This window comes from Saccostrea echinata, unplaced genomic scaffold (assembly GCF_033153115.1).
Source record: "Saccostrea echinata isolate AGI-Se365-2 ecotype Australia unplaced genomic scaffold, CSIRO_AGI_Sech_v1 ptg000045l, whole genome shotgun sequence".
Taxonomy (NCBI): domain Eukaryota; kingdom Metazoa; phylum Mollusca; class Bivalvia; order Ostreida; family Ostreidae; genus Saccostrea; species Saccostrea echinata.
Genome location: NW_026889794.1, coordinates 4,423,966 through 4,437,764, shown reverse-complemented (window position 1 = coordinate 4,437,764; position 13,799 = coordinate 4,423,966). Strand labels below are relative to the sequence as shown.

The 13,799-nt window shown below is 35.3% G+C and overlaps 1 protein-coding gene across 1 annotated transcript; it reads left to right on the top strand.

Annotated features, from left to right (window-relative positions):
• The first annotated feature begins 266 nt into the window (after positions 1–266).
• Positions 267–8,773, top strand: LOC133201653 (uncharacterized). Its single transcript, XM_061337440.1, has 6 exons — positions 267–345; positions 485–629; positions 1,008–1,135; positions 1,430–1,571; positions 6,148–6,259; positions 8,603–8,773. Exons 1-6 carry the CDS (start codon positions 315–317, stop codon positions 8,771–8,773), a joined length of 729 nt encoding a protein of 242 aa, XP_061193424.1. The 5' UTR covers positions 267–314.
• The last annotated feature ends 5,026 nt before the right edge of the window (positions 8,774–13,799 follow it).

Here is a 13,799-nt window from a genome sequence, read left to right as displayed (position 1 = left end):
CTTGATCCCACCTATAATTTTTTTTTCAAGATTCTGTGTTTGTTCTGTTCACAGTAATATTTAATTGGATTTTTGATCTCGATTGCTGTAAGTTATCTAAATACATGCACCTACATCTGCATAGCCACGAAAGTATTCGCTTCTCTCTACGTTATATACTTTAATTTAATTGATATTTCCGTCCGTTTTGTAAACCCCTAATATGTTTCCGTTCCTATCCCCCTATAATTGAGGAAGAAAACATAATACATTTATCTGAATATATGTATTACACTAGAACAGCAGATTAAAAAAATATTTATTGGTTAAAGAAAATGAGTTTCCTGCTGTTTTGTATCTTATCAGGTAAGTTGAACTAAATTATCCTAAAAGGTTTAAGAATTTGTGCTATTTTGTAAATATTCTTGCTATTTGCGTGTGTGTTTAGATCCAAATACGACGAGTCTCTAGATTAATATTTTTGCTGAATTTTTTGCACAAAAAGGATGCCTGGCCCATGCATGTGACCTTAACACATTGCCTCAATGCGTGGACGAAAAAGGTTCCTTCAGCGAGCTTTTGATCAATTTTCAATCACGGAAAAATCTTACAACTGTTGATGCCCAAAACAGCGTAAACGAATATTGCAAGTAAGTTGATAATTAATTCTAGTTAACACTAGAAAAAAAAATGAAAGTAAATTCAAAATTAAATTGCCAAACTTTTTAAAGAAACTAAATCAACAAGAAGATGCAGATGAACACTTTTTTTTCATTAATTTTGTTTTAAATTTGATTTTACTTCACAAAAATGCACATGTGAAATAAATGATATCCTTTTGAAAATGCTATTGCTGAAATTAGGGTGTGTAAAATACTCTTGTTAAATCTTTTACCCTTAATGCTCTAACAAAGTTTATCAGGAAAAGCAGTTCTATGTTAAAATTGATTTATTTTTGTGAAACAATCAGGCGCATCACTGAAATATTCATCATAGAGCCTTTCTGCCTTTTGTTTATCATGGAATAGGTTCCAGGGGAAGCTAGTGTCGTGTCTTCAGGATATGAAAAGATCATGTGTATCTCCAAACAGCCTCTCATTAACCTTGGACATGAGGATTTCTGCTGAGAAATACCTATGCACAGAAGGAAAGCAGGGTACAAAGATTTATGCATAATGCGATTCTACATAACATATCAACAGAAACTATTATACATTTGTATTACTTTCAATTCAAATATCATGAAAACGTTACAGATGAAGATACCGAAAAACATTATATAACGCATCTTCACGTTAGGAGATATATCTTAATCTTTTCAAAACATTAGCTATAAGTATTCATTTTTACCCTTTTCGCTCAAATTATAAAATTCAGAGATAGAAGAAATATAAAAAAAAAATTAAAATGAAATGTTAAAAGTGATGAAATGATCATCTTTCTTTAATAGGATTCATAGAAAACTTTCAGTGTGTGATGAACAAGTTTGTGGTGGATCAAACCAGTCTTCTGTCTTGTACGCAATTCTTTTCAGAACTTATGGAAATAGAAAACCGCAACACTGGCTCTGGTGATTCTAGTAAAGAATGCAGGTAATTTAAATTCTAAAATAAAACCATTACAATTTGCAGCGTTATATATATATATGACTGCCGTCATGAGAAAAGGGCCCTTATTATTTTGACGTCACAATGCGCAGAAAACAAACGTCAAAGTCGCAGTATTGTAAACACGGAAGTAATTTTTGTCGACTGCGTTTTGTGAACAAGAAATAAATTTGGATTTCCAGGTGTTACAAGAAAACCATTAAATGATATGAAATGCGGAAATTTCTATTAAATAATATAATTACACACTAGTACATGCATTTATTAATTATTCTGTTTAAGTATTTTTACTTGATATCACATAATTAAGCTGAACACGACATTGAACTCATTGTTAAAATTACGACGATTTATAGCTATGTGTATATATGATGCATGGCTAAAGATACTATATATTTGTTTTATGTTTAAATTTGAATCATATTCAGTGTAGACTAAGTCTTAATATCAAATGGTATTCTACATACTGTTACACGTATATTTTTCAGAGAGAGAGAGATGGAGAGAGATCAATGCACACACATACACTTCTTTGTTCTAAAAAAATACCTTTATATAAAATGTATTTTGAACAATTTTGAATTGTTGTAAACTAGTTAAAAATACATTGTTAGATAACGATGAAAGCGAAATGAGCCAAATTCACATGACTGATAACAAATAAGAAGCTGATCATTTTGCACCTGAAAAGTTTTTGAAGAGTTATCTGCCCTTGATGAAAAGAAGAAAATTTTAATTTTGTCAAAATATCTGTGGTAAATGATTCATTCTATTTCATATTTTAATAAAAAGAGAGTCTATGCATATTTTCACCAAGAGATTTGCATGAAATTCACATTACTTTTTACAATATCTTAATAAAACATGCGTTGCCCAAAGACGTCAATGTAAAATTTAAGGTGCAATTAATTGGACAGTAATTTAAATTTTGTAAATTCCTTTGATGGGGTATGTTTATTTCATAACACCTTCAAAATGTTACCATGATTAATCATTTCGGACCATTCATTTATTAGGTACAAAATATGGTCTTTATACATTGAATACCTTAACAGCAAGAGAATATGCTAAGGGGAAAATCGGAAAAGGGGGATGCCACGGCTATTTTGCAAAAATAAATTATGATAAAAAAAAAATTTATAAATGATCAAATAAATACATAAAAAAGTGGTCTCTGATAAAAATTACTCTTGTATCAATTTTCTCAAATTGTTCCAATAAAAACTGACTTGAAATTGAATTGCAATATATTTAGGAAATAAATGCAGCTAATTTGGACTTTTTCCAAAAGCATTATGATCAATGTTGAAGAAAATAACAATTACATCGACGGTAATACAAGGATTAAAATATTTATGAAACAGAAGAAACAATATATTAAACGATAGATAAGGCTGTAAAAAAATTTTCAAACTTCTGATAAATTTGAGAATAAATCACTGATAGAGGAATAAGTACAAGTAATAAGTTGTTATGGATGTCATATTCAAATGTTAAGAAAATGTTCAAAAACATCAACCAAACCAGTGGAAAGACAACAATAAAGAAATCTACGCATCTATGTTAAGGCTTCCAGAAGCTTTAAAATGCGTTCAAAACATAATATGTCATTAAGAGGTATGTTTTGGTTTTAATTTATAAGTATTGAACTTTAGTACTTCCAATTTATATAGAAGGTTTCCTCGGCTATATATTAACATATTTGTTATGATATCACATGACTTTGTTGATCACGTGACGGTCATTAATAATTTTTTGAAGTGTTTCATATAAATCGCTTCGGCGCAACTGATTAACACAATAATTATTAACATTTTGTTATATAAATAAACTCATCGTATCCTTGTGTATCCGAAATATGCTTGGGAAAAGTCATAGTATTACTTGGGTATAAAATATTTCGTGAGAAATTCAACTTACCTACAAATTTGAGGGTATTTCCACACAATATCGTAATCTGAATTAAAACAAAGCCAACACACATTTTTCCCAAGCATGATTCAGTTAGAGAACAACCTCTTCTTACAGGTTTCCACAAAAATTCTCAGATTAATCCTCATTAATCACCTGCGCCAGACTCTTTTATACACACAAAATAAATTCTACTTCCAACCACGGTTATAAAACAGAGTACATTTCAAAAGTATATTTTTCATAAGCATTTTGAACATGCCGAATTTCAATCAAGGGTAGGTAAGCGGTGTATGTTTAAAATATTCGGACATATAAGACTTAAAAAACCTTTAACGACCCGCGAATTTTGCAATAGCTATCTAGCATTTTACATGCAGTTTGAAATAAAGTGTCAAGTTCATGACACTCTCCCCGTTATAACACCTCAAGATTGCAGTGACTTGACGTCATTTTCCATTATGACGTCATATTTTGGTAGTCCAGAGATGTGAAGGCACAGAGTGCACTGTGATATTTCTACGGGAAGCCTTAACCTACCTGCGTAAAGTTTGATGAAAATGAAAAAAAAAATTAACACTGGTGATGTTTCGAGCGATAAAAAAACGGAGGTTCAGGCAAAACTTCTATAACCATAAAATATGTCAAAAACCATTGTTTTTTTTTTTTTGTTTTTTGTTTTTTGTTTTTTTTTTTTTTTGTTTTTTTTTTTTTGTTTTTTTTTTTTTTGGCCCAAATTGAATTCGCGTACATCTGTATGTTGTAAAGTAGTCACGTTTCGTGTTGAAATCTTGGATGTCGAGTCTCAGCTCTGATATCTCGATACCCCGTATATCCCGACATTTTTTGAAAGTTCTGTTGATGTAGGGATACTGAAGGAAAAGGATTAAACAAACACACACATCTGTCTGATTTTAAAGAAAAAAATGTTTCTATTTCAGTCGTGTGGTAGCAGGAAAAAATAAGAGTCATGTTTTTTTAATTTCGAGATTCTGACAAATTGTTATTTTTTGAGACAAGAACTAGGAAAAAATGGTTTTTCTATTTTATCTTTTGCTTTCAAGACAAAAGCAGATATGAAGTCGTCTATGAAAGTCAAGTTATTGTGGTAGAGTGACAATCATTCAATGGGATATTGCTTAACCGAATCGCCTTATATACAAAAAAAAGTATAAACATGTGTGTTGGACGTAATATTTAATTATTGTTTAAAGATATAATTTTGTGTAAATTTCATCGCAACGAAATATGAAAAACTTAGGTTTAAGGTTAGCTGAAGCCACAGAGGAAGATGAATAGATGACCTTTATTATGTTACAATATAAAATACATTATATTCAAGCAGGTCCGTAGCTATAGTTTTAAAAGTTGGGGGAGGGTCAACTTCCAAAAATCTGACAAGCAAAACAAAAACCTATACTGACTAATGAGTGGAAGATTGGGGGGGGGGGGGGCGGGGGGCTTCCCAAAATAATCTGATAAGCAGAAAACAGGGGAAAACTTATCTGTACAAATCCTGGAATTTGCCAGTGCTCCACCTTACAGCACCAGAAATTGGGGGGGGGGGGGTGAGGGAACCAACATCTACATGTATAAAAGGAAATTTGCTATAGCAAAATACTAGACTCAGAAAAAGTGGGGGCGGGCAGGCTCCCTCTGATCCTCCCCTCCCCCCTCGCGTTCTACGGGCTTGTTAAGTCTCAAAATATATTCGGTTTCAGTTTCAAATAGATTGCATAAAAATTGTAATGCAACTCTATTTCATTTCGCTCAGAATATATAAGAGCCAACAGCATTACAACCATTTTTAAATTTTACATTACATTGATTTACATTAAAAGTAAGAAGTTGACAAAAAAAATTAAATTTTCATGTACAGAATAAAAGTTCATAAAACAATCCTTCAACATCATTATGTGCCTTATTGTTATGTTTCTACTTCATAACTAAGACAGGCAAAGAAATTGAATTGTATAAACAATGGAAACTTTAATTATTAAAACATTTTTATTAGAGTATTCATAAAAATTAAAAAAAATCCCCTTGGAAGTAGTGAACAGATTTTTTTTTTTTATCTTTTAAAATCTTTCGGTAATACAGAAAATACATGAGGTGTTATTATCCCTTAGTAACAAAGTTATAGGGGATAAATACATGTATATCCGAAAATATTTTTTTCATATCGGGATCGATGTGCTATTTTGCGAGGGGATGTCCCGCTTTAATCGCACGAGGTGCCTTTCTGTAACATCGATATAGAACTTTTTATATTTCAATATTACAAGTGCTTTAAATCTTTCATAAATTGAAGTAGAGTATTAATTATAAAAAGAAAACCTTGTGTGGAATTCAACAAATATTTATTAATTTTTTTACTGAATAAAAACCGTTCCTAGATCCTGTCTAGACCCCCACCCCTCCCTTTACGAAATTACTAGATCTGCTCTAATATAGTATGAAAATAGTCTGCGACTTCCCTCATAAATAATTACATACTAGTTGCTTGAAAGAAAAAAATCCCAAGTTTATATGTGTCAAAACGATTACGGTTATTTAAAAAATGTAGTTTTGTAAAGAATGTTTGGAACCTGAATTTGACGCATGCGACGTCATTACGTTTTCAGTAAGTAACGTCAACATTGTTTTAAAGTGGTGTAGCTGCCCAGACACAGCCAGTTAAACCCAGGTCAAACACAATCCAAAAGGTTCAAAGAAAAAACACCAGCAATCTGGTAGATCAGTTTATAATGTTGACACAAGTGGTAAAAGGCTGTAACAAACATAAAAACAGAATTACAAAGATGAAATACAACAAACATTACTGAACTGTATACATGATGTACAGATGCATATTGACTAATAACCAAGTATCTGTATGACTAGATGACTGATAAAATGACTTAAAACACAGTATTGCGTTTAATACATAATGAGTTATTAATAATTACTCCTGATATACAAGACTTCAGACTCGACTACCTACAGACTGACGATCAAGTTCATAAAATGACATGAATTTGATATAAATACAATATCTGTTAATCTGCATTAGGTTTATACATGAAAGAGACAAATAACTGGACAAATCCATTCAATTTTATCAAAGATAAATACAAATAGTACATATTTTTTCTGAATATTCAATGACTGTAAATTTGGCGCAAAGCGATCACTGTAAACAATCATTCCTACATATCATGAGTGGGTGCACTAATTATAATACCCCAAAAATGATCATGCTGCGCACACTAAAAACCGCAAAAACTTAAAAATCCTTTAAACAAGAAAAAACATAATACATGTGATGGCCTTACCAAAATGCTCATAAAATACTGAAAAAGTGAGATATTTTAAAAATTGATGTATATTTCCATTCAGAAAGAGTCAGGCTATATATATATATATATATATATATATATATATATATATATATATATATATATATATATATATATATATATATATACAATGTATATATATTAGGGATGTCAAATCGGTCAATTTTTGATAATCGGTTACCCGGACGTTTTTCCGATCGAGTACCCGGGTACTCGGTAAAAGTGTAAATACAAGTGTGCTAATTTTCTTGATCCCCGTTAAACCCCAAGGCTGTTTTTATCACGTTTATAAATGTACTATATAAACACCGATTCCAACGTAAATGATTTTTGGCACTATATTTATTTATCATATAAACACAAAAGACATAATTATCAGATCAAAAATTACAAATGGTTTACAGTTCTTGTTTAGAATCTATATTTCATCAAAAGGAGGACACTCTGTTACGCAGGTTTGTGATGATAAGACTAGCAAAAGAGAAGCAGCGGACGTTGTTGGGATCGCTACTCTAATATTATAGTAAGTTTAGTCTAATATTATAGTAAGTTTAGTGTATATAAGGGGAAAGAATTTCATATGTTGATTGCTTCCCCCGTATACACTAAACTTACTACGCTGACTTTCAACATTTTTTTAAAAATATTTAGTTATTTCTAAATATTTCTTCATTTTTGAAGAGGGTAGCGGCATTTCTATGCATGTCCGATTTCGCTGCCGTATATTAACTAAATAATTTAAAAAAAATTTGAAGATAATAGACCATCGATAATCACTGAAAACAATCACTGAAGCCATCCAAAAATTAAGGACCAAGATAGGTGAGAACAGCTTGGTAACTAATTACTGTATATACACAGCCACACGCGATAATGAGTGTTTTAGAGGTGTAGAAGACTACACGGTATAATTACTGTATGCATATTTAAGTTAGTTTTTGATAAGTTTTTGATAAAAATAAGTACTTTGAAACAAGAAAAAATACACATCCGAGTAAACGAGTACCATTTTTAGTATTCGATACACGGACGTTCGATCGAGTACCCGGCTAACCGGGTACTTGTTGACATCCCTAATATATCTATATATATATATATATATATATATATATATATATATATATATATATATATATATATATATATATATATATATATATATATATATATATATATATATATATTGAACAGTCAGGTAATCACTGCCCCGCAGGACCTGACATGCATTGTTACTTGATTCTTTTTACACATAGGGTCATCATGACCTTTCCTTGGTGCCAGCTTTACAATAGACAACAGCTGTATAATTTTCATTACATTTATTAAAGACTTGAACAAAAACATATACAATTTTGCATTACTCATAACTGTGATGGACATCAGGGAATTGGCATTAAATGGCCGCATTGCATAAATGTACAATCAAAAATTAGGGTCCAGGAGGGATAGCTGGCATATGGACTTATAAGTACCGGGCAAAACCAGTGGCCCTGTGTTGGTCACAGATGCCCGAGATCCCAAATTTAGGTACTAGACATTAGGGACCGAGAGGTTTGCGAGCACATCTGTATACCCTGCTTCCGGTGATTGCTTCTGGTCAGCAGTACTTTTACACCCAAGTACTCCAGTACTAAGCCTCCCCTCCTGTTACAAGAGGTGGAGGGGGCCCCAGGCCTGCAGACTTGGCTACGACCCCAATCGAAAACTTTTTACTTGTCTTTTTACTTGACTTTTATTACACATTGCCATAGGTTGGATACTTTGTAGACAACCTGTCTACCCAACAATGTGCCCACCAACTTGTCTGATGGCTGGGCAGGGAAACAACGAGCCAGATGTGTTCACAACCCTCCCACTCATTCCTCCGGACCCGCCACAGACATCGATATGATGTTCCTCCATTACTTTACATTAGGGGATACTTTTCCCTTCCCTTGAATGAGGGACCGCAATCCACTTTTTACGTTATTTAAGAAAGTTCTGAAGCCAAGCTCGGAGAGGTGGGTACCATCAAATCTAATGTCCGGATTGGCAACGGATATGTTTGCATGTGAAATTACACCCCCACCCATTTCTGTGACAAATTTTGAGATATTTTTGTTAATTCTTTTACGTTTCTTGTCTATCTTTTTTCCACTGTTCAATGGAGCTCCATGCCAATAACGGCGTGGTAAGATGATTGACCACACCAGTTTAGTATTTGGAGTTTGGAGTTACCAAATCGTTGGATCCTAGATGAATTACTAAGTAATTTGGGGGTACTTCATGTTTGATGAGCTGTAGGAATTGTGGGTCTAATTCCTGCCATTCCATCCCCCTGCGTGATCTCCATAGCAGTGTGGCAGGGAGGTTCAGGCTTTGTCCCCCTGGGTAGTGTTTGGCTGCTTCCCCTGCCCAAAAAGGAATGGATGATCCTATGATCCATATTTTTAGACCTGCAATGCTTTGGGTTGGTTAGTTTTGGATTTTAAATTGACTATACACATGTCCAAATACCCCCCCCCCCCCCCGCATCGATGGGTAGATGTCTGTAGTCCTAGTAGGTATGGGAATGTTGTTGTGAACCAAGCTACATGATCCTTATGTATTTAAGAAAAGCTACTGATTTCCATCTACCAAACTTCTGAATTTCAGAATCGGATGTGCCCTGTAATGCAAGGTCTGTTGCCCTCCCAATTCGAAAGCTGTGTGTGCCAAAATGGCCTGGTGTTGGTAATATGTTTTCAATAGCCTTTTAAAGGACTGCGTTGAATTGGTATCTCGTCAATGGTTTTGTATTAAGATGAATTAGAAAACTGTGGTTAACAGGGGTATGGGGCCTACACTCGATAAAATCCAAGGTAGCTTTAACTGGGCACAGGGTAGCAAGTGGCTGGCTATGGATAATAAAGATGGTATTCTTGCAAACCTGGTCAGTTTTGGAGTGTGGTATGGTTAACCTTAAATAGGGCTTGTGTGGATGTGCTTGAATGTGTTTGAGTTGTATGCAATGGGATGAATTCTGTGTGTTTGAGTTGACTAAAGTGAATTCCCCTACACAAAGTAATGCAAAGTATGGTAATGAAAAAGCACATGTGAACAGTTTGACCTCGTAAGTAGAGCAACACACTGACTGTAGCGATATACTGTAGATTCCTTATTTTACGCGAGTACTTAATATCGCGAAATGGCTCAAGGGCGTCAAATCGCGAGAACAATAATTCGCGAACCGGTGATTTATCTAGAGATTTTGCATACATTAAAGCACCATAAAAATAAAAGCGAGTATTTTTTTTTTTTCGCGAGTGGTGCTTCTCGCGTAATTACGCGATAATTTATTCATCGCGTATATTTAGGAATTTACAGTAACAAGCTTTTCCAAAATTGGTAGGGTTATTGGGAGGCGGTTGTCTGGAACAACTCTGTTGTTGCGCTTTAAGCCTTGAAGTGCTTTGTTGATTTGGAAGGACTTGGTAGGGTCAGGAAGATGGTTTATTTTGTGGAAGTATGACAATGCACTAATGTAAAGGGACACTGAATTGGGTGACATTTTTTGGATGGATAGGTAGGCTATAAAATATAGTAATATGTTGCTGTGCAGGGGCCAGGTTTGCTGTAAGCCATAAATGTTTAAAAATGATTGGAATTTATTCAGTGCAGCCCGGTAAGCTTTGTAGGTGTTTTGTGATAAGGAGCTATGAATAAGGCGTTTGGACTCAGCAATTAAATTTCCCATATCTGCTTGGGGAGCTGTGTGGGCCACATCTCTGCCTCTGGAGCCAGGTTGCGAAACTTTCCCCACTGTGAACGAGAAATACTGTCAGCTATTTTGTTCAGTTTTGTTGGGATGTGTTGGGCTTTAATTGTGATGTTATGTTGCAAAGTGAGGAGAACAAGTTTTCTGACAATGTTCATTACCCTTGTTGACTTAGATGTCAATGTGTTAATGACTTGTACAACTGCCATGTTGTCAATGTGGAAAAGTTTGCGTTTGTTTGATAACCATGGGTGCCATAACAGGAGTGAAACATATACTGGAAATAGTTCTAAGAATGTCATGTCACGAATAACATCAGAAAACACCCAGTGGGTAGGCCATTTTGAGTAAGCCCAGCGGCCAGCAAAAAGATTCCAACCCCCCCCCCCCCTTAAACCCCCCTGCACTATCTGTGAATAGTTGTAGACTATTATCTGATGACCAAATACCAGAGCATATGACTGTGACCCCATTAAAGTGTTTCAAAAATTGCTGCCATACTGCAAGGTCTGCTTTCATACCTTGATTAACTCTTATCATGTGATATGGTTTTTTGATGCCAATAGTGGCATCAACTAGTGGCCTGCAAAAGGCTCTGCCAGGTGCTACTGTTTTGCAGGCAAATTGAGGAGACCAATCAGTGATTGTAAGGCCTTTAAGGAGACCTTTTTACTTATCATGACTGTTTGAATGCTTTGTCGGAGAGAAACTAACTTGTCTTGCGGAAGTCGCATTACCATGTGGATAGTGTCAAATTCAATTCCTAGAAAAATTATTGTTGTGCTGGGCTCGGTGGTTTTGTCAAGAGCTATTGGTATTCCGATATGGCTACAGATATTTTTGAAAAGGTCGAGGGTAGATTGGCACCGATTAGAATTTGGTGGTCCCGCGAAGAGAAAATCATCTAAATAGTGTAGAATATGGGGGTTACGTGAGCTAGATTGAATGATCCAATGTAATGCAGTTGTAAACTTCTCCCAGATTGCACAGCTGATGGATGCACCGAATGGCATTATTTTGTCAAAAAAGTATTTACCCTGGAATTTAAACCCCAATAGCTCAAAATCATTTTTGGCCACAGGAATGAGCCGGAATGCAGATTTTATATCGGATTTAGCTAATAAAGTACCTGCCCCCAGTGTCGCGATGATGGCTGCTGCGTCGTCCACTGATGCGTAGTGTACTGAACATGCAGCTGGATCTATAAAGGAATTGATTGATTGATGTTCTGGGAAGGACAGGTGATGGATGAGTCTAAAATCTCCATCTTTTTTGGGGACAAGTCCTAATGGTGAGATTTGAAGGGATGGGAATGGTGGGTATTCAAATGGTCCCCCTACCCTCTGGAGCAGGAGTTCTTTATGTATTTTTTGTTCCACTATACTGGGGTTTACTATAGCACTTTTTAAATTTTTTGATTCCCTGTAAATTCTTGGGCCATTGTACTGGAGTTGAAAACCGTTTATGAGAAAAGATTTAGCACTGTAACCTTGTAGATAAGCAGACAAATTGTAAACATCAATTGGAGTTTTCCTAAACTGTTGATATCCTCGTTAGAATTGGGTATTTCTATTCCTGCATTTGATCGAGGGGTGTGATCCGCCACATGAATTGCACGAGTGGACAAACCTGCAATTTGGGTAGAATTTGCATGACTTGCCTGAATTAAAATCGTAACAGTAAGGATTGGGTGCTGAATTTACCTTTTTCTTAGCTGCTGGTATATTGGGCTGTTTATGTTGGGGGAAAAAATTTTGTGTGGGAGATATGGGCTTTTCTTGGGCCTGCATGGTGTAATTGTTGGTGACATGGATCAACCACAGTTCAGAGTTTATGATTCCCCAAGATGAGTGTGGGTCTGACACTTTGCGAAGCTGAAATTGTTCATCATATGTGAACCAACCATTCCCAGATCTGTCGGCTGCCATTCTTACATCCCTCATATATTTCAAAAATTCTTGGGCTCTAGATCTATATTTTTCTAACATAATACTTGTGAAGATGATGAAGGCTGAAGTCCATTTGTCGATTGACAAAAAGGTGCGGGGTTTATGCTTCACAAGGCACATTGTGCCGTTGAGTATTTGTATTTGGCCTTGTGTATCTAAGTGATCTGAGATTTCCCGCGCCGATTTTAATAGTATGGATAGATCGACAAATTTTCCCTCCCAAATTTTTTGTTTAATTTTTAGTGGAACATGGGCGCTAATAGGATCTATAGAACTGGGGGTTTCAGCAGGTTGGTAATCCGAAATGTTAAATGGGGGGCCACCGAATTCGCTATTGTTTGTATGGTGTGTTAAGGCATCTACTGTGGGGAGCAAAATGTCACACTCACCCGAGATGTTGCTCAACGTCTCCTCGTCTTGGCCCTCCAGACGTCCTGTGGGTTCGTATTCGTAAGCCTCATGGGTTGATTCCGCCACCGTTACTGTGGCTGGGGGAGTTGATGTTGCAGTACTGGTCCGGTTTCCCCTAAGTCGTGGTCTTGTGTTGGTGGGATGTCCCGCCTCGTGTGTGGTCCGCTTGGATCTCCTTCCTCGCCCTCTGCCCGGCGAAACAAAATTACGATCGCGCTCCTTTCTGGAGGGTGAGGTGATCATCTGTCTAACTGGCGGCATAGTTGAGACCAGGTAGCGTGTAAAATTGATTTTAATAATTTTGATGTGGATCTCATCTCCTGACACACCCTGTTGCTGGATGGGGGGGAAAAGGAAGTGCTACCTAATTAATCAACTCGTACCAATATGAGTCTTTTTCCTTTTGGATTATACCCAATTCGTTCCACTATTAGTTTTAACGATATTGTAATGTGCTTCCTTCAATTAATTGAGATTAATTTGGTATAAGGGCAAATTAATCTGCCATATATATAATTCCTTTTAAAATGATTTTTTATATGAATTATATGAAATTCACAGGTTATTAGACAAAACTTTGACCTGTATCGATGACAAGGCCCAAAATCTGTGCGGTGGCAAAGCAAGAACTTATATCCATTCTTATATGAAAGCCTCGTTCAAACCACTGACGGAGAGCATATCATGTAACAGTAGTAAGTATCTTTGCAAAACAAATAATTTTAAAATCATGCCTGATTCGGGAATTCTTAAAAAGGAAAACCCTTCCTTAAAGTTATGTCCGTATGATAAAGTACAACAGGCTATCCAACGATGAATTTGACGGGATATTTTATTTCATAAAAAAAATAAAGTTCGCGGTTTTTTA